Source organism: Paramormyrops kingsleyae, chromosome 20, assembly GCF_048594095.1.
Source record: "Paramormyrops kingsleyae isolate MSU_618 chromosome 20, PKINGS_0.4, whole genome shotgun sequence".
Taxonomy (NCBI): domain Eukaryota; kingdom Metazoa; phylum Chordata; class Actinopteri; order Osteoglossiformes; family Mormyridae; genus Paramormyrops; species Paramormyrops kingsleyae.
In genome coordinates, this window is record NC_132816.1 from 5,878,568 (window position 1) to 5,901,046 (window position 22,479).

The 22,479-nt window shown below is 44.4% G+C and overlaps 1 protein-coding gene across 2 annotated transcripts in view; it reads right to left on the reverse strand.

The window, feature by feature from the left end:
• The window catches only part of LOC111850788 (phosphofurin acidic cluster sorting protein 2), a 77,175-nt gene that overhangs the window by 37,646 nt on the left and 17,050 nt on the right, over positions 1-22,479 (reverse strand). For both annotated transcript variants that reach the window (XM_023825048.2, XM_023825047.2), the window contains exon 2: positions 6,435-6,522. In XM_023825048.2, the coding sequence (XP_023680816.2) occupies positions 6,435-6,522 (88 nt within the window). The remainder of the gene's footprint in view (positions 1-6,434; positions 6,523-22,479) is intronic.

Below are 22,479 nucleotides of genomic sequence, written 5' to 3' on the forward strand. Positions count from 1 at the left end.
TTACTTGGAAGGAGCACTTGGTCCCTGAGGAGTAAGACGACACCCTCCGGGGCTCCAGGAAGGAGCATACCACCTGTCCTCAACGTAACCCACCTACTCAAATGCAAACATTTAGATCAGGGTTCTCCAGTTCCAGTCCTGGAGGGCCAGAATCCAACACAGTCTGCAGACCTCCCTGCTCAAATATACCTATAAACCTGGTAATTAGCTGGTTAACTTGTGTTTGAGCAGGGAGGTCTGCAAACTATGTTGGATTCTGCCCATCCTTGACCAGAATTTGGGAACCCCAGTTTAGATATCGAGAGATCAGTTGAAAAAAAGTTGAGTAAGCTTGGCAGTCCTTAGGGACCTGTAGACATTAAGGATTAAGGATGCAGGATTAAGAAACACCGATATATAGAATAGGTTGCAATATAGCTGAATTAAAATCCCACCACAGCAGATCTAGAGTTTTTTATATTATTTTTAAAACTTCACAATATCTGGATGTTGAAGGTTATGATGTTCACAAAGGAAATGCTTGATCGACCATTGAGGCAGTAGCTGAAACAGGATCAACCGATTCCCCGGACACTCTGCTTACTGCATGGATTTCTCAACCTGCCAGTTCCTTAACACCATAGTTCACTGGATTTTTCCTCCTTTGTGAACAGATTGAAAAGCAGCCTGAATGAGGACCTGGAAACCACATATCCAATAAATATTTGCATTCATATGTCAAAATAACTTTTTAAACAATTTTCAAGGCCTTGTCCAAATTGGTTGAACCCCGTAGTTTAAATGTCCCATTATGATAATCTGTGGTAAAAATTTATATGTGACTAGTAAAGGAATTTGCTGAGGGCTGAGTTTCAGCAGTCAAACAAGTTCACTTTGCTTTAGTACCAAAGTCTGCAGAATTCAGAAATGACTTGGAAATATAACAACTACAGTAGAGGAACAGCACTGAAAAGTGAAAAAACCTTTCAAAACCTTTGGAAATTAGAAAGATACAATGAGTGTGCTGGAATGCTATGAGTCACAATTAGAAGTAAAATTGACAGTAGAAGGGATTAAAATATGATGATAGCTTTAAAAAGATCACATTCGAACATCATGTTTATACAAGTCTCCAATACAATACCACAATTAGCTTGATACTACCAGAACTATTACCTTATATTTTTTTACTGATCATAAATGGTTTCACTTTAAAATGAAAATAAAACAATAGTATTCACACAGAAAGGCGAACACTGCCAACTGAAATGAATGGCACTTGGATGCAAACTATCTGTCCATTCCAAGTAGCGTGCTAGTTACACTGAATAGGACTGCTATTTTAAACTCACATAACATTAAGTAAGACTAGGTGGCTTAGTGGGTACCTCTGGAGTCTCACATCACCACTTCTGGCTCTGCGTAGACTGTTTCCATGTGCTTTGCATTCTCTGCTTTCTCCTGCAGTCCTAGTGACTCCATCATATACTCTGTAGCCTTCAGCAAACACACAGCACCTTCTAAATATAAACCTGTAGCATGTGTTATTTAAAATTTATAATATGGGTATACAGAAATCTACACTATTTAGTTTAAGAAGCACAGTGAGCTGGCATGTAGCGGTAGTGTGTCCTTCCATTCGGCCTCCGATAGGCCGTAAACACTAAAACCCAGGGCAGCGTTGCGAGTACATGGTCGCCAGGTTACTGCTTCCGCCACCCCTGCCTCTGTGCCCCCTCTTCCCTTATGCCCACCTCCCTGCCAGGGAGGGCTTCCTGGAAATTGGATTTAATGCTCCAGTTCCGCACAGAGAGACCGCTTTCATTCCCTGGGCTGTGTGGTAAAAATGAAAGGATTTCATGCCTCGCAGAAAACATGGGATTACAGAAAGCTCACTCCGCTGCTTTTTCTTTAAGAAGAAAAAAATCTCAATGGCCTTCGGAATGGGAGAAACACGCAGCACAGAATGACTCAGTCCTGCAAAAAGTTTCAAAATTTCACTCTGCAGCGACCAAAAACAAATCACTACTTTCACAGAATGCACTGAACAAAATCTGAACTCCAGCAATGAAAAAATATCGGAATAAAATTACATACCCAGCTTCTTTCCACAGTGAACATCACCTGCCATACAACTACAATGCATCTTACCTGGAGACACTTTTAACTGTCAGTCAGATTGGTTTGGGTAAGTTTTGGTAAATGTTTTTCTTTCAGTTAACAGGTTGATCATTCATTTAAAAATGAATGTTTCCGATTGATTAGGTTACTTTCGGCTTTGAGGTATAGTTAGTTTCTTAAACTTAAACACACTACAGAATGTAATGTGTGCATTAATCGCACATGCTGAGTTGCTCTCGCATCTCTCTCCTTTAAATGGATCCTGACAATGAGAATTTTCTGTCACTAAAAGTACAAAGGGACTCAGAACTGAAGTAGGCACCCACTTTGCTAAAGAAATGGGACATTCTGGAACTAAATATCAGCTTTTGATTTCTTCACTCAACTGTCCGATCAAGAAGATAATACTTAAAAGAGGCAACATTTCTGTGAAATAATTCCATACAGATACCTCTCAAAAATAACCTACTAAAATGTAAGTATTACATAATCATTGAATTTATACAAAAAAATAGATAATCCTGAAGTTGAACAGAAAAAAGCAGATAACTTTATATTCACAACAATTAACCAAATGAGATCAGTAAGTAATCACACAAATAAAAATACAATAGCTTTTCTATTGCTACAGAAGAAAGCACAAGTCATTCACGTTGTTTGTGATATAGATAGGCAAGTATACTCTTTACAAGCAGTGTGCATAACATGCTATACTTACAACTGCTGATATTTAGTTTCCTCTCAGACGTGCAATTGTCTCTGCAAGGATCTTTATTTAAAACTGGATCAAAATTAAAATCAAAGAGATGAAAGATGCTCAAGGGCAAATTTGCCCTAATGGCTAAGGCATTGTAATTATTGCTAAGACCTCTTTAGCGTTGCAGTCTGAATGATCAGTGAAACAGGATCCAGTGCACAAGATACCAGTGGCAGGCCCACCTCCAGATGGTTCTAATCTGTAATCACCCAAGTCTGCATTCAATCTATCAGTCTGTTTAGGATCACTCTGGTCAGAGCTTCTTTGTCTTGGGTTTGTACATTTGTGCTCAGTCATGCCAGTTTGCTAGTCACTGTGGGTTTTTAACTTTATGCCTCAGTGATCTGGACTGGGTCTGTCAGTTCTGCTCTGACCCCTGGATCGTCCCCCTTTTGGCTGTCTAGCTTAGCGCACCGAATTCTGTTTGCCGCCTGTCCTACGCTGCTTTGATCTACGATCTCTTCCCGGCTACTGCCGTGCCACCCAGCACGTCCCACACAGCCACCTCATTTGTGTATGCCGCAGTCAGCAGCCACAGGGCTGTCAGCACTGAGTACTCAGAAAGCAGCCTGTCAGCACCGAGTACTGAGAAAGCAACCTCTTTGCACTGACTACTCAGAAAGCAGCCTGTTCGCAGTGAGTACTTGGAAAGCAGCCTGTCAGCACCGAGTAAACGGAAAGCAGCCTGTCAGCACCGAGTAAACGGAAAGCAGCCTGTCAGCACCGAGTACTCGGAAAGCAGCCTGTCAGCACCGAGTACTCGGAAAGCAGCCTGTCAGCACCGAGTACTCGGAAAGCAGACTGTCAGCACCGAGTACTCGGAAAGCAGCCTGTCAGCACCGAATACTCGGAAAGCAGCCTGTCAGCACAGAGTACTCGGAAAGCAGCCTGTCAGCACCGAGTACTCGGAAAGCAGACTGTCAGCACCGAGTACTCGGAAAGCAGCCTGTCAGCACCGAATACTCGGAAAGCAGCCTGTCAGCACCGAGTACTCGGAAAGCAGACTGTCAGCACCGAGTACTCGGAAAGCAGCCTGTCAGCACCGAGTACTCGGAAAGCAGCCTGTCAGCACCGAGTACTCGGAAAGCAGCCTGTCAGCACCGAGTACTCTGCAAGCAGACTGTCAGCACCGAGTACTCGGAAAGCAGCCTGTCAGCACCGAGTACTCGGAAAGCAGCCTGTCAGCACCGAGTACTCGGAAAGCAGACTGTCAGCACCGAGTACTCGGAAAGCAGCCTGTCAGCACCGAGTACTCGGAAAGCAGCCTGTCAGCACCGAGTACTCGGAAAGCAGCCTGTCAGCACCGAGTACTCGGAAAGCAGCCTGTCAGCACCGAGTACTCGGAAAGCAGCCTGTCATCACCGAGTACTCTGCAAGCAGACTGTCAGCACCGAGTACTCGGAAAGCAGCCTGTCAGCACCGAGTACTCGGAAAGCAGCCTGTCAGCACCGAGTACTCTGCAAGCAGAATGGTCAGAGAGGAAAGATCTGACAGGCAGAGGACCTGGCACCACGTGTGTACACAGCTTGGTCTGTGTCCATCTGCTGCTGTCACTGCTCCATGTTTTAGAACTTAATTTTTTTTTAATTCTCTCTCATAGTTGCGACAGATTGTTTTGAAGCAAATTGCAGAGGGTGTTTAGGTAAAATAAACATGCAGTTGCATGAAAAAAGAAAAGGAATCCAAACCGCTGTGAAAGTCTCATCAGCAGCTAATGTATTTGTTAAAGGTCACTGCTGATAAAGGAGGATCCACCAGTTACAAAACAAAAGGGTTCACATACTTTTCCCATCAATTACCTTGATCGCTCAAATGATTTGTTAAATAAAAATATGCTCTACAATCCATCCATCCATCCATCCACTGTCTGCCGCCTATCCGGGTCCGCGTCAGACGCTATGTGTTATTCATCATTTCGACTTTATTTTGATGCTCTTGTTCCGTGCTTAGGAGCTGGTCATGCAGAAACACAGATAGTTCCAAAGGGTTTGCAATTTTTTTTCCTCGGAACTGTAGCCTTGAGGAAAAACTGGTTTTCAGCATGTGGACCTTAAATGTAAAATAAGAATGGCTTTTAAAAATTATATGAAGGTTAGATAAACCTGTGTATATACATGTATCATACAACTGAACAACAGAACATGAAATGAAAAATGTGATGGAGTCACTAGAGGAATTATAATATATAAAGAACATAATGTTTTCCTTATATTGTGAAAGGAATCGTGGTTTTATAACTATAGAACATTTTCAGTTTGCAGACTGCCAAGGACGAACTGCAGAGAATAAAGGAAAGACAGGAGGGAAAGGAAAAAAGATCATCTGGAGATGAGATGCAGACATAACCAATCAAAACCCGAATATCAGCACAAGAATGGGAACTTGCTTGATTATACATGAACTATGATTTTCAGAGCAAGCTGACGTTAACCTTCCTGTGCTTCAGTATGTGTGACGACCTGACAAAGCAGAATCTCCGTCCCCCGGACGGCTTACGGGACAGAGGCATGATTGCCCTCTTAATGATTAATGTCTAATAAATATATACTAGGTTCACATGTACCTTGGCAAACTCCCCTCTGTCCTCAGATGCATGTTGCTGTATTTCAGCTCTTACAAGTTGTCCCAAGAATAATAAAGATGTTAAAGCTGATGTCATGCATTTGGGCAGCAAATCGGTACCAATTAGCTGTGGCTACCCCGGAATGGACGGTGTCTCCCCGGGACACGGGGAAGAATTTGCTGCGTCTTCCAAAGAGAACAGCAATGGTTCTGTACCCCATAACCACACCTCTGCCTTTCTCTCTGCCGTTCCCACACGGCGGACCGTCGCCTTGGCAACCGCGCCGTCCAGTCACTGGAACTGATGAGCTGACGGCAGAAACTGTGTCTTTCGGTGGGGGATCCAGATTAAGCCTGAATAAATGCGGTCAGCTGACTGGCGCGGGTGCCCAGTGAGCTCCGGCCCGCTATGTGCTGGTAAACACGAACACATACATGAGCCAGTCTCATTGCCGGACTCCCACAGATGTGAATAGGAAAGTAGGACGTACCAATGCAAGAACATTTGTCACAGACTTCATCTATGCTTCAAACACAAAATGTATGCATGACTATTACATGTGCAAATTATGCTGGGCAAATTATATTCAATGCTATATTATAAATAAAATACTGAAAATAAATTATGTTTTATGGAGTTTTCATTAGGTTACTAATCCTGCTGAAATTGCTTACAGTGAAAATCTTCATTCATCTACAGATACCAAAGAAAACACAAATCATGCATAACACGTGTGTCCTAGTAAATGTACAATTACCGACTGCCTAAGAGCAGACTCTGAGGGTTAGAATGAACCCTTTTCCTTCAGCTAATCATTGACTAAGCAGCCAACCGAGGCTAAAGAGCTATTAATGATGCAGGACCTAACAAACAGGTCAAATGGATGGAAAACATGCTGTTCCAGGCATCTTCTGGAAAACCATGCAGACGTCGGGGGGAAGGGTAATGTGTGGGACCTTCCCCTACAGCCAGCTTCCACGTTCAATTATAAATCAAAGGAAATTCCTCACCCACCTGGATTTTAACAGCGATTACAACAGAGTTCAGGTCTTTATCCAGTTCCTTCAGGACAATTAACTTCTTCAGGGTGAGGCTGCACAACCTATGTGAAGAAAGAGAGAGAAGATGAACACTGGTCACTAGTGTACACCTCCATGAAAGCCCAGGCAGTGATTTCCCAGCTGGCATCCCTTCAGAGACCCGCCAGAGGACCTTCGGAGCAGAGCGCATCGCCGCATCTGCGACCACGTGTCACCTGACGTCTCATTTCCCGCTCATAAATATCAGTAAAGCGTGAACCGTGCCGGATTGGAGCCCCAAAGACGTTCTTACAATAATATTTTTCCCCGTGTTGGAGATCAGGAGTAGGATACAGGTTTGTGCAAAACCCACATACTGCTGCTGAGCACAGAGTCATACCCTATGCACCAAGGGCAAGACGGTAAGTAGTGCAAGAAAGCTGAAAGCAGACAGGATGAACATGTGGAAGGTCAACAGGATAGGGCGCGGCAGATGGGACCACAGTTTACCGCCCCCCCCCCCCCCCCAACACCTGGTAACCTACTTAGAGGATGCAGAGGGGGCACAGGAGGAAGAGCCAAACCACAAAATGGGCTGTGTTTCTTGGCTATTCCGCCCGACTGCAGCCTTTCAGCATGTCTGCTCGATTCACTCCATGGCATTCTCACGCCTGCTTTTTCCAACCACAGCACTTAAAAATTCGACCTCTAATTTTAATCGCGCTCTGCAGGACAGCCGCATCACTGTTAGGCCCTTGAGCGAGGCCTTTAGACCCCTTGAAAGTTGCTCCAGGGATATCCGAATGGGCTGACTCTGCTACACGTGTGTACATGTCTTGATAGACAGCAAGACGCGTAAATGAAAGCATTCCGACATACCTATAGCCGAACTCGCAAATGACGCATAATTACATTTAATTCACTGACATGTTTATAACTGAAGCACCGAGGAGAATTCAATCCCACACATGACTGTCACAATACTCAGCTTGGCATCGCTGCTTTTCTAATCTGGGTCACCTGACTTGTCTCATAGAACAGCACGGCTGACCTGTTTGCTGTCCGCTGTGACATAGAAAAGCTTCAGAGCCGAGGGATACAAAACTTGCTGCTGGATCAGCACAAAACAAAGCAACTGAGCAGGCACATTCCTCACAGGGCTGCCCAGTGCTACTGAGAAGCTCCAGAGAGTCAGAGAGAGGCCCTGCCGATGAAGGATTCTGATCCCCGCATGGTCGTGCGGCGCACAGCTAACACACTTACAGATTACTCCATGCGCTTCCTGTAAACGACTGCAAAATGCTGATACGTGCCCGGAATTCCAAAAACTTCACATTTGGCAGGGTGGCAGTGGAGTCGGACTCCATCTGACTGGCAGTGCCAATGACTCGTTTGAAAAATATTTGCTTAGCAGACACTTTTATAGCAGGTTAATTGCACACATGCATCAATTTGAAAGTTGCTTCGTTTGGGATGGGGAACGGAGATGGGGGAGGAGGGAGGAATGGGGAGACGCTGCCAAATTTATTTGACACAAAGTGGAGAGGAAAGACAGCCGGCTTCAGCACAAGAGAAGCACAGAGCAGAGGAACTGGGGCATGGACAAGACTGCAGTTGGGTACAGAACCGGGTACAAAGTCGGACCGTGCAAACTGGAGCCAAAACACAAAACAAAAGTCTGTTCCATATTATTGGTGACTGAAATGTCTTTTCACCAGCCTCCCCCCCACACACACCCGCCCATTGCAGATAGCATTTACGGTAATAATATAGCTTACAAGACATGTTTTGTTTTTTAAGATATGTGCTGATGTAATTCTGGCTACCTTGCTGAAATATACAGTTTATCTTCCATAAAGCCAAGATTAAGGAAGATGATATAAGCCGAGATAAGAAGATAAGAGAAGATAAGAGAAGATAAGAGAAGATAAGGTTGGTGCTTTGATGACCCCAGAGGGAAATCCTTCAAAACTAAACTAAAAGTAAACCATTGTTAACCAAAAAACCACAGCTTGCTGCTCTACTGGATAAGCCTGGTTTCACAGAGTGTTGCAGCGTGGATCTGAACAGAGAGAAGCTCTTTCTGGTTTCCTCTCAGACAGGGTTAGGGTTAGTAGGTTTCGTCTCTCACCACAGCTGCTGGGTGCGTTTTCACTGGTGGGCTCATTAACGAGTCCATTTCCCCGGCCAGGCTTAGACAGAAGTCACAGTTATGACTCTTATCTAGGCTTTCGAGCCATTCATGGCCATTGTTTCCAGCAGAACTCCCATCCACAAAACAGAATTTGGCTGTGAAGCAGGAATGATGTGACACACCAACATCAATAAACTCCTTGTGGTTTGACGTCAGAGTGCTCAAGCTGTCTGACCCCATCTATCGTTCCTCTTTCACACCCTCAGACACATGCAAGCGGCATCTTGCCTCCAGTCTGTTTCATTCCCACCTCCAGTCAAAGAATAATGATGATGATGATGATGATGACTGTGGTTAGGAAGAGGGTGAAGATAATGGAGAATGTGGCGGAGGGCGTTCAACGCTCATGGTTCTCAGCAGAACTTCTACATCGGGGCATCAAAACAAACCGATGGCCGGCATGAGGAATTTACCACAGGAACTTGTGAGATTGTGCAGGCCGTCACCAGCAGAACTTGGCCTGAGATCAACCAGAGACTGTGAGGCGTTCTTTGGGAGGGAGATTGAAGGCCACTGAGCTCCTTTCCAAGTCTCTGTCCAGGAGGTGTCATCGCATGTTATTACATATGGTGATGATGCCGCAGTCTGGCCAGTAGCCGGAGAATCACATGACAAGTAAAACACATGACGGAGGGGAAGAGATCCACCAGTGACGGCAATTCCAAACCACATTCCCTCTCCAGTTTCACAAGTTCCAATTCTACACAACCTCACCAGTTCAGTCACACAAAATATGACATGAAAGTGAACACGAACCACAGTACTGTCCTTTAACACCTCAAACTTTTCCTCTTGTTTTAATAAGTAACATAATTAAAGACAATTTTTTAGTCTCAATCAGGAGAGACTAAGTAAGTGGTCTTAAGGCAACTAGCTGATATATGGTTCATATAAGCACATATTTTGTTGGCTTTAGCGAGGAGATTGTGGTGTCCTGATATTCAGTTTATCCATTCATTTGTGGCCCTGCTTGGAATACATATTTTATAATAAAATGATAATGATAAACATACTTCAAACAAAAAAAAACAGTCAATGACTGATACCAAAACAGAGTTAGACATCTTACAATCCAGGTCAATCCAGCCTAGCCTTTAATCCCGTTGCTTTGTGGTATCTTGCAATGTATGTATCTGACAGAGAAAAGAACAGATTTTTCAGCAGACACGGGTTGTAAAATAAAACATTAGATGCAAAAAGATAAGCAGCACAGATCCAGAAGCACAAACCTCAAATCCACATATTAACCTTTTGACTGCCTATACCAGCACTGAGATCTTATTTCTGCTTTGCCTTTGCCTTGTATAATCAATTTGGCTCATTTTTCCCTAGTGATTCATTGCTAGACCTCTTTATAGACAATAACTTCTAAACCATTAGAAGCTGCTCTAATCCTCAGCCCAACATGAATCCTAGGCAATTTCTGTTCATGAATAGAACAGTCTGGTTGGATACAAGGGTCCACCCCTCCCAGAGTAAAATATGAAGCTATCTGTCAAAGCCCCCGCGATTCTCTTCCTCATTTACGCGACTGGCGCCTCATCACAGTTGCAGAGACCGAAAAGTTCTTATCTCCATTAAAGGCTTTATGACGCCTGCAGCGCTGTCGTAAAAATGATAATTACAAAGCAGACAGGATCGAAGGTTATCAAGTGGGGGTGGGGGGGGCATGAGCACACAGATACAGCATCTTAGAGGCGAAGGTGGGCCGAGCGGTTCGAGTAAAACCTCGGGTGCGTTAGGGTGCAATCTCTCCACCATCTTGCAACAGACGGTCAGCCAAATCTCCCACAGTTGAATACACCACATGCAAGACCGTGTGCCTGTTTACCTCCACTACTGAACCGGCGAGGACACGGGGAATCTATCTGACTCGCCACACGGATCTCCTGTGGCTCGATGCAGAGTGAGGAGCTGAATTAAAGAGCGCAGCGGAGCAGGAAGCCCCTGCTCACTCAGTCACTTTCTCTCTCTGTCTCCCTTATCCGACTGTGACGCATTTACTGCGATGCATCACTGCGAGACCCATTTGCCGCTTGGTATCCCAGGATCTTCTCTTCACCCATCATCAGTGTCTAGAATCAGACGCGCCGCTCATATGCCTGCATGTCCATTAAATGTCTGACATCAGTCTGCAGCTTAGATCTGAGTGATGAAATTGGTTTATCATACCGCTGTTGGGTGGAGAGGGTCACAAACCTTTTAAGTCATCAGTGGATCAACAAACGTTGACATAAAAGACACAAAAATCCCAGAAATAAATATTTGTTTACTAGTAGCATGTGCTCTGTGTGATGCGGTATCTGACAGGCGTTTGGCCTGCATCCCAGGCTAGATGACTTAAGAAGCGTTTGAAGACAAAATTATAACCAAGAAGACCAAGCTGTATGGTTCCATTCTGTGATGTGAAATCTTTTCATTTTAATTTTTCCAATAAAATACGTCAACATTTAAAAGTGCAGCATAAAGATACAAATAAGCAATATGATGAAAACAAATAAAAAATGTACTGTAACCAAGAAAAGTTTCATATTCATAATTTCATTTTAGAGAAACATTTTGCTTTTAAAACTTGACTTCATGTTGCATGTGTTCAATTTTGATAATATTGCTGTTTGTCAAGTCTTTTACCACAGTTATCACTGACATTCACCATACACTCTTAAATAAACATCAGAATAAGAACTCAAGAAACAACTTGTTAGTCGCTACTTGTCTACAGTAAGGAGAGACACCCTGACTCATCTGTCAACAGCCAAACGAAGTTCAAGTGTAGATGAAATGCAACGAACATTGACCTCCTCTCCCCGGTATTTTTCTGGCCAATGTTCAATCAGTTGAAAATACAATGGATGATTTTGGATGGAGATTAACCTTGTAAGGGGAAATGAAAAAGTGCTGTAGTTTCAGTTTTATGGAGACACAGCTGACCACCAGCACTACGCTGTCCAACTCAACTGCCTCACAATTTACTGCATAGATCAGACCGAAGATCCGGTAAGAAAAGAGGGGGAGGTGTTTGTTTTCTTATAAACAATATATGGTGAACAGATGTGAAAACCGTGTCGCCCATTTTACCAGCCGAGGGAGTTTTCCTTTGTTTTATGATCTACATTCCATTATAAGGAAATACTGATATTGGACTGAGAGCACAACATGACATCCTAATGGCAAAAATGCGGGAATATTCATCACCATGGAAAACTTCAACCAAGTGAACCGTAGGGCGTCTTATCAAAGGTCCCCCAAAAGTCTCCTCCCCCACTAGTGGTGCAAACACACAGAAATACAGCAAGCCTACTGCTTTCTACCTCTCCCACACTGTGGCCAATCAGATCAGACCTCCATGCTCCATCTTCCTGTTTACAGGCAAAGACTGAACTGTGTGATAAGGACGAATGAGATGCTGGAAAATTGGAGAGGTTATAGAATTGTTGAGTCTGTGGACCGTAGCACATTCAGGGACTCTTCATCGATTCTAGACACACATACATCAGTTGAGAGAGCCTTCATTAAAAAGTGTGCTGTTGACTGAATTCCCACTAAAGCAGTTGACACACCTTCCATCCACAGACAGCCATGGTTCGAGGAAGATTCGGATTTAATCATAGCAGTCTACAGATACGCAGCTCAATAACAAATCCGGGTCCAATCTCTGGAAGGCAATAAAACACAACAATAGAATATTGGGACAACAGGGAGTCACTACATACCAGCCTTCAGGACATGCGTCAAATGTGGTAGGTCATTCACAAGCTCCCAGACCACAAGTCAGAAAGGAACTTTGCCGTGCCCAGTATGACTGAGCACCTGAATGCATTTAATGTTCCCTTTGATCGTACAAACAAAAAGCCTCCCATGCAAGCCTCAAACGACACTGGCTTCTCAGTGTTCGAGCGAAGGGATTGGTGAAAAGAACTTTAAAAAGACAAATACTCACGAAGGAGTTGGTCCACGCGTTATTTCAGGACGCACTCTGAAAGCCTGCAGTGACCAACTTGTTTTTATGGACATTTTTAATTTCTCTCTAAGGGAGTCCACAGTTCCCAACTCTTAAAACAAATACAGTCACTCCGGTCTCAAAGAGACACCAAGAGAAGATTCAAAAAGGCTCCAGTCCTTTGATACTCAACCTTCTAGCCTTGAATGGTTTTGAAAGATTGGTAATAGGAACCATAAAAAGTGATATCCTGAAAAGTTTATATGTTCTTCTGCTTGTATGCCTCCACAACAGGTCTACAGAGGATGCTGTCTCACTGACACTCTATTCCGCTTGGATAATAGAGATTCATACGCTAGGCTACTGTTTATAGAATGTAGTTCTGCTTTTAAAACTGTGATCCCCTTGAGGCTTGTTACTGACTTACTGGACATGGGATTCAGCTGGATTCTTGATTCTCACTGGCAGATACCAGCAAGTGCTGATGGGAAACTCCACCCTAATCCTGAGCACAGTGACCACACACTGACTGTGTCACATGACTGTGTCACATGATAGCTCCGGGTCCATCATCAAGTTTCCCGATGGTACCACCACTGTGGGCCAGATCACCAATGCCAATGAATCAGCCTGCATTGAGAAGGTTAGGCTCCTGGCAGAGTGTAGCTAAGACAAACGCTTCTCCCTTAATGTCACCAAGATCAATTTCAGGAAGCAGAAGGCAGACCGTGCTCCCATTTACACTGATGGGGAAGCTGTGGAGAGGGTTCCTCCAGACACCATCACAACCTTACATGGACACAGCACACACCTGTAGCAATCAAAGAAGCACACCGACGTCCTCACATCCTCAGAAGCCTGAAGTACTTCCCAATGTCCAAACAAATCCAGAAGATGGAGTCTAGGGATGGGCAATTAATCAAATTTTAATTCCGATTACGATTTTGGCCTCCAACAATCGTCAAAACAAAATAACAGAGGTAAAAAGACTCTGGTGCCATATTTTGTCTTGTGTTATAAATCCAGGGGACCCTTTTTCTTTTTGTTGTCAGTTGAGGTTTTTTTGTGAAAGTTCAATAAATGCACGATACTTCCAAAGTCATTGAGTAATTGTGTTAAATAATCATGATCTCAATAGTGAGCAAAAAAATCGTGATTATGATTTTTGCCATATTCAAGCAGCTCTATCGGAATCCTCCGTCAACTGATGACTTGGTGGCATGACCGGTGCTCAGTTTAGCACCACCTGACCGTCTGAGGGACAGCCTTACCTCTCCTACCTCTCTATTGCCTCTGCACATTTTTAGACACTCGGTAATCCTCTGACATCCAATACTCCACACCTGTCACACTTTTTTTTCTCTCTCTCTTTCTTGGCACGGCAAAGACAACAAAGTGTCACCGCAGTCCCTGCGGACGCCGCAACCGCTTTCCAATTTTCACCCTGCGGAAGATGACAAATTAAGTCGGGCAGGGAGACTATTATCTATTACTCTTCTTATTATGAAAGATGCTGCTTTCAGCCACAGGGACTAACATGTTTCATAATATACTAATTCATAGCTGGGAGATATACTGAAAAAAATTATTCTGGCAAAACATCCTCTTACATAGAGTAAAGAATTTCATTAACCGCTACGCCACCTACTGGGGGTACATTAACACTGTTACTTGTGAGGCAGGTGTCACTGGTAATGCCTGCCCCTGTCCTCTATGACTTGGTATAAGGGTCAAGATGCTGATCATGATGGGTGAATCGAACCTGATATACAGTCTGGACACAAGTCAGGCAAGACATACTGAAAGCCTGGAGCTTGAGATACAGAAGATTCATTACATTTAGGATTCTGATCAATAAAGTGCTCGTTGGATGAGGTCGCAGGGGAAACGCGGATGTTTAATGAATGGGAACCACTCTGGTCACCTACTGCTCTCTCTCAGGCTGCTCCACCTCCTCCCACTTGCTGACCGTCTATGGGTGCATGGCAGCTGGGATTGGTAGAAGAACCAGAATCATAATCGGGTTTATTGGCCAACTATGTTCACACACAGAGGGAGTCCGTCTCCGGTTGTCAATGGCTCTCATGCGAACAGTAGCACAAGCATTCGACAGCGAAAATAAACGGCAAAATATCTGCGAGAACAGCAAGAGCAACCGCTTTATTCATACAGCACAGCACAACGCGCACGCAGCGGCATAATGTCAGCTCCTCGCTAGCTCAGGCGTCGAGGGACACATTCGAGATTCACGGAATCCTGTCAACACAAGTTTTTGCATGACAAAGGATTCAAAGAAATCTGAATAATGAAACCCAACGAGCAGGGGACCATCTTCTTTTTCAATGTAAATCAATGTAAATACTGGAATGGGGACTGTACATACAAAATCAAAATGATAACCATAAATTACAATAAACATTCAGGCATTCATAATAATTACAGAATGGACTGTCCATTTGATCAGCCCTTCCGATGAGGTGTCACATACCAACTGCAGTTGTACAGATGATTTCTATGCTCTGAAACAATTTACATCATAAACAGAAGCGAATTTGCTTAGACCAAAGAGCTTCCCTTCTATGCTGGAAGGTCGATTCGCTTTTTTGTGTTCGCAGGTCATGGAGAGTGGATGAAAAAAAAATGAACAATGATACTGGCAGGAATCAATATAGCCCTTAATCACGTACTGTTGTTCCCAGACCTGACGATTAACCTTTTTAGCATGCGCTAAACATCAGAGCAGACTGGACCCTTCACATCTAGAAACGAGCGAAGAGGATGAGCGTACACGGGCAAGTGGGGCTTAGACACTGTCTAATCCTTTGTAATTAGCCCGCCTCACTTTTCTTCTTTCCCCTTTGTGGGGCTATTGCCACGTCTTCCTGCCTGCCGTTCCATTATATATGATCTCCGATGAAGATCCCATTCCCTCTCCATACGGGCATTCTTGCAGCGCACAATAATACCTGCCATCAGACGCAAAAGATAAATACAACTCTTGCACCTCTCATACCCTGTTCTTAAAATTCCCCTGGGCTCAAACCAACAATCTGTCACGTATTTCCGATCGGCACAAGGACCGGGGTACTGTGCGTCATGGGACACCTGCAATTTACTGGTAAATTTGAAGCTTATCTGGCAAGACAAATAAAACACGTTCTTATCTTAGGAAAACCCTTTGAGAAGAAACAGTTTGAATGCCACAGTGCGAAAAAGTGATTAAAGATTGTAAATATGAATAATTGTAAGCTTAGTGTATGAAATGCCCATATCTAAATCAAAGGCCGATCTGCAGCATATCAGTATACAAAATCTGTTGGAGTATAAATGATTTGTGGAAAATAATGAATATCCCCTTGGGATCAATGTAGCATATCTTATCTTAAATGCCGCCAGACTGATATATTAGACTAGATATACTGGGCTGTGATCCACCTCTATGGTTTCACCATGAGGTGTGTGGTTCTAGGCCACCACACAGCTTTCATTTTCTTCATACAATGATAGTTAAGTTGGCCCCTTTGAGACGTCCTACGGCACCACTACATGCCTTTGCCAGCTAAATTCCCACAGCCAGCTGCATCTTGGGAGTTCGGACAGCCACAATCCCAGCAGGCGCCATTTGGCACCAGATGATTCTGGGAAACTTTTTTTTTTTTCTCCCCTCTGAACTCAGAAAAATAGCCCGATTCCAGAAACAGACACGAGACGCTAAACAGGGGGCGCTTAGTAAGTGTTGGATGGAGGTGAGAGGTCTATATTAACTAGATCTGAGAGTGAGGCTGTTAGCTCAGACGCCCAGGATCCTCCCGCGATGTGAGAGGCATGCACCAAGCACTCCACTCAAGTTTTTTTTTCATATGTGGGGGCGCTTCATCTGTGCACTAGGACCCAGTGTTCTACCAGCTTAAGCAAACAGCAGATAACGACATTAAGTAGCACAACAGATGCCTGACTCTCAGTCATACCCACAGAGCCTAGCTACAGCTCCTGTTGAATGAGGACCACAGGGACTTGCCCTCACCATTGAGTAGGAACAGAAGGACATGGTTCACAAAGCATTGTAGGAAGCAGTAGTGAAATAGTAATAGATTATCAATCCATCCATCCATGCATCAATCTTCTAGTCGTTTATTCTAGACAGAGAAACGGGGGGGGGGACTTACTTCTCTGGGGGACCTAGGCTAACATGGGTAGAAGGATGCTATTTTTCAATTTGTGTACCACCCTAGCGAGACAGTATCAGAGACACGGGATATATGTCGTCTTGTATCTTTGTGACATTTCCTTCTTCTGTTAGGCTACTTTGTGCCAATTCGTTTGGCAGTGAAACAACCGGTAGCCAGACTCCAGTGTTAAAAGAAAGATGGGCAGCTTGAAGTCTCAAAGTCCATTACAGCCGGGATGGGGGACAACTTCTGATCTGCTGCTAGAAATGCAAACATACTGTACATGTTGCTACGATTTAAATGATCATACTCTGTTATACTAAATGTAACTTTTGGAAATTCTGCCTTCAAGGGGGCCCTCGTTTTTGGGGACTTTACACAAATTACTCAGACTGAAAAATATTTGCTGGCATAGTTCATTGGAGCTGTTCTATTTCACAGTCCATAAACTCCACTACGTATTCTATAACAACTAATCACCACTATTTATCAGACTTCTTTACATTCTTCATATTTCTTACAAACCCACTTTTTCTGCCATCTGGCTTAAGCTGGGGGGTCACAAACAGGCCAGCAACACCGGGGTCTCCAACGCGTTGTCCTGATCCAGTACTGCGGCAGGCCTCTGCCCTGTCCCCCTTCAGGTCCTCTTTTCCAGGCAGGTGGATCCCTAAACTCACTTTCTACCAGAATCAAGCTGTTTCTCATGGGCCGTTAACTTCTGCATCGTCAGCTGTACCACATCACTGCTTCCCAGGGGTGCATCCCTGTACCCTGTATCACATTTCTGCTCATATTCTTCTGATTTTCTCTGAATGAATTGTCATTAATGGCTGCAATGCCATGCCACAATAAATAAGTATTTCCTTTGATTTGATTTGACTGCTCATTTAGCTACATTGTTACTTCAGTGTAGGACTTGTCGATAACAAAACATCCACAATCGTTGAAAATAAAAACTCCTCAATGAAAATAATTGGTTTTGGTCGATTTCAGTATGATCAGCTTTGCATTAATGTTGTTTACGAGGAGTGAATATATTTTGTGGTTGTGAAATGGTGCCATTCACAGCCAATCATAAGCCTCAGTTGGTTGCTGTTTACGCACTTCGTGACTGAAAGGCGAAAGGTCCCAGGCAATTTATGTCACAAAAGCAAACTAGCTGTCAACGCAATGTGAATGACACACTATTGACAACCCTATTGTTGACAGCCTAAGTCCCTCTTGTCAATGATAAGGAGTTCGCCTGAAGACGCTCTTGAAACTGAGTTTAAGGAGCTATTTAATAATTATCACTGGTTCAAATGGTTCAAAGCAATGTTTTGATTATGATCATTCTTGGCCATATCGCCTATTTTAACCTGAAAAGCAAACAGCCATTAGTGGATCTAGAATCATGGTTACAAATGGTTCATCTTTGTGCCTGGTGGAGCACCAGGTTGGGCACTGAAGAAAACCCCAAATAACACAAAAAGAGTTGAAAGGATTTTGCGTTTCTTAGCTGGTTTTGAACAAAGTCTCAAGCCTCTGCTTCAAACCATGGCTTTCGTTCTGAATAAACCTGAGATACGCCTATAGGGCTGCAACCAGCAAGAGGAACCAGCCATCAGAAGCCAAGAGGGGTCAGAACGTAACTGTCACAGCTCCGGAGACTCACATGTGAGCGATTAACCGGTGGTACAGCAAACAAGCAAAGAAAAACCCGAGATACGCCGGTGAGAATGAAGCACGAATCAGAACCAGCTCTCAGAAGCCAAGTGGGGTGACGACGTAACACTCGCAGCTCCTGAGAGCCAGATGTGAGTGACTGACCTGCAATATGCCAAAAAAAGACAAGGAAAAACCAAAGATACGCCAGAGAGGATGAGGCAGGAAGAGGATCCAGCCTTCAGAAGCCAAGTGGGGTCAGGATATAACACACGCAGCTCCTGAGAGACAAGCGTGAGCAATTAACCTGCGCTATAGCAAAAAAAACAGGGAAGAAACTAAGGCTAAGTGCAATATCAAGGAAGCAGCAGCTAAATGAAAACACATTTTGGCATTTTTTCCAAGCAAAGTCCAGATGTTTTCACCGTCAGCCTTCCTCAGATGGCAGCACTGCACTCGTCTGGAGGGGGGAGCGATACCGAGTCGCTCCGAGGTCTGAGAGGTCGACTTCTGAGAATCGGGCAAGCAGTCCAGGCAAGAGACCGGCCTAAGGAGATGCTGGCTTTATATCCTCTTAGTGCCAGTTTTTGCTTCCAATACCTCTGAGCTACATTCCACACCAAACTCCAAACCACCCACGGATACAAAAAAAAAAAAAAAACACAAACACAAACAACAAGCAATTTAAAAATCCGAGGCATTTTCACCGCAGAAACGGTGGATCGCAATGTCATGCTCGCATTTTGTTCAGCAACATAACATGAAGACATACCAGCCATCAATTATACTTTTTTAACCAAAGTGGGTTCATTAACTCCATATCAAACATACAAGTAAAATATGACCACCTTGAATGTGTTACCCAAAGCGGAAATCCGCTAAAAAGAGGCACATACCTTCACTATTATCATTATATTTTACAAATTAGGTTTAACGAAACCAACCATTACTGCTGAAAGTATCTTAGCATGTGCTACAGGATGGATTTAAACTCAGCCTCAGCCAGGCTTTAGGGATTAACTGTGCAATCAAAGCATGGCCTGGGGGCAGGTCAAAAGGTCACGGAGTAGGTAGCTGAAACGTATGACCCTGCATTTTAAAAGGCCAAGGACGACATGCTGAAGTCTCTACTCCAGAAATACAGACCCAGAATAGGGTATCGTGGCCTCACACCCTATGGCTTTATATGTCTGAATGAAAACCCGTAAAAACACACACACACGGAAAACATGTGTGTGTGTGTGTGTGAGTGTATATATATACATCATACACGCGCTGTATAAACAAGAGGAGGAAGCAATTCATTGGGCGTATTTAATGGCCTCTGTGTCACGCTGTCCAGTAAACATCCCCCAGCACTGATGCTTGAGGCCAGTAACCTGATGCTCTGGAAAACGGGGAATCGGCAGCCCAGACCAGACAAGCTGTGCCCATCCACTGCTCACTGCCTATGCCCTTTAAATACCTGCACTAATAAGCCCCCAGTATGGATCCAATTAACCGATTAATGGCGGCTGTAACCACAGTAAGAATCACAGAGTAAACAGCTCGTTACGTGAGGGATAATAAAATAAAAACGTAGCGTCCCCATTCGTGTGCATCTCACAGAGAAACGTCCATTACTGCAGTTCCCTGTAGTGACATTTTTTTTTTTATTTTGAAGGCATGATTTCTAAAGTAAAGGTGGGTAAAATGGGGGAAAAAAATGTAAAAATTACTTGTTCATACATAAGCTGTGGTGACAGAAACGCCATCACCCCCTGAAAGTCCCTCCATGGGTGATCAAATTCATCTGGAAACAGGAAGAGCATCCAGTTTTTTTGTTTGCCAATCAACTTTGCAGGGACTGTAGATGGAGCCTTAGAGCCCTTAACCCCTCGGTCCCCTAGAGGTCAGCGGCGAGACCGGGGGGAGAGGGGGCGGGGGGCTTCACGGCACTACAGTCTGAGCACCATTCCAGCCAGGGCGCTATAAATACGACAGGAACATTCCAGTTCAGTTGGGGTCTGCCAGAGGAGCAGGTGTAGGTCATGTTGGACTCCAGTGCCACTCCTGGCCCGTATCCCCAGTGGGATTTCGGAAAGTGCTGGCAGCATGCAAAACGGACTGCCGTGTCGGGACGGGAACATCAGGGCTACCCTCGCTGGTACCTGTGAAAAACCTGTTTACAAAAAGGCTTTATCAGAGGCTATTAATATCCGGCATATACACAGAACTTAATTACCAGTAAGGACACAGACGATAATATATCAGAGCAGCGGTACAGGAGACAGATAAAGCAAAATGAAAGTAAAACTGAAAAAAACTGAAAGAAAAACAAGTTATATCATGTGTTTTAAGCCATTTCAAAGCTTAAAAAAGCTACACATCGAATAACCAAATCCTTCTCACATTAACTGTTTTTTTTTCCTAGTTAAATAATTTCAGGAAGATTACACTTTGAACAAGGCACTGAATGTGATGAGAAGCCTCTGTATCTAGTCCTCTGACACCAGGTTACAGATTTTTCATTAGAGAAATGCAAGGGCGTAACTTTGGCTGGAACATTGGGGGGGTTGAGGTCTCCACCCATTACAGGGGAAACATGATTATTGGGGGGGTTGTATTAGCTGGTTTTGATTTATTGGGGGGGTTATAACCCCACCACCCCCCGTAATCTACGCCCATGGAAAAATGTCACTTTGCTTCGTTGACGAGCGGTGGCGTGTCTGGGGACACGTCCGTACGTCATGGTTAGAGGGAGGTAAATAGCTGAAGCATTTTTCAACAAATGGGCGCGATCACAATCACGAGGACAATGCAGCGTCCTTACAGACAATCATGGCTGTTTGCTACACCGGGACTTTTTGTAAACCAGCCAGCGGGGATGAATGAGGGCTGTGATGAAAGGTCCCCTAACTCAGGTGCTCCTATGTTCACGAGTAGCCACTCAGAAGGGCATCACAGACAGGCACGCCCCCTCCCACGCTGCAGCGAACGTGGCAGACGAACTTCGCGCGGCTCAAAGTCACAGTGCCGTCCTCAGCCAGCCAATGGGAACCGGGTGAGGAGGCAAAGTGGGTCTCGAGTGTGATGTGGGGCGCGCCGTGAGGAGGACCTGTCCTTGTCGCCATGGCAGGGAGTGTCCTCCGGTGCTCAGATGACTCTAGTGGCAGCGTTGCGGTGGCATGTGAAAGGACCCAGATGACAACCGTAGACCTTGCTGCTCCACAAACGGCCTGAGCCGGCCCACTCACACGGGGCGCTCCTCCCAGTGCTCATCTTTAACCCCTCACGTCCTACAGAAGGACAACGCATCAGAAAATGCCTTTATAAACCTGCCCCGTGTCATGAGTCTGTCTGCCAAAGGCAGCGAGGAACTCCCGACGCCATCCAGTTTTACACAGAGCTACTAACGTTCCGCTAACGTAGTATTAACATGCTGCTAACGTACCGCTAACGTAGCATTAACATGCTGCTAACGTACTGCTAATGTGCTAATAACTGGGTGCGCGACATCAAGCTAGGACTATCTGCTCCCCAAATGATGCAAGACAGAAACATAAACACGATAAATAAACAGTAACAACCAGCCATAACAAGAAAAAAATGCGTAAATTCAGACAATCTTTGGTTCTCCACAACAATGAGAAAAAAAATTGTGCACATGCCCAAAGTGAAAGGAAACCACAAGGAAACGTCAGGAAAAGCGAAGCTCGGCACCGCGGGTCGGCCATGCAGGCCTTCTGCATCTCACCATTATTTTCTTTGCCCTCACAAACCCCCCGGTGGTAAATCTGCCAGTTTCAATTCAGGTTGTTTCCTTTGGACGAATTCCAAAATGCCAGCTAAAAAAAGGCCTTCACAACACTTCCTGAGATGTCTTAGGATTGTCTGAGCAGGAGAGACCATTTTATTCAGGCTGTTACAGAACGATGGGTTGTTTCCATTTTGTTCAGCTCGAATGCGAGTTCACCTTAACAGAGCGCTGGGCCGGCCCCATCTCCTCCTTCGTCTTTGGCTCCTTCGTTAACGCCTCTAAATATATGTTAATTATAGAAACAAAACCTCTCCTTGTCTCAAGCGAAGTGACAAAACAGTGGGTCCAATA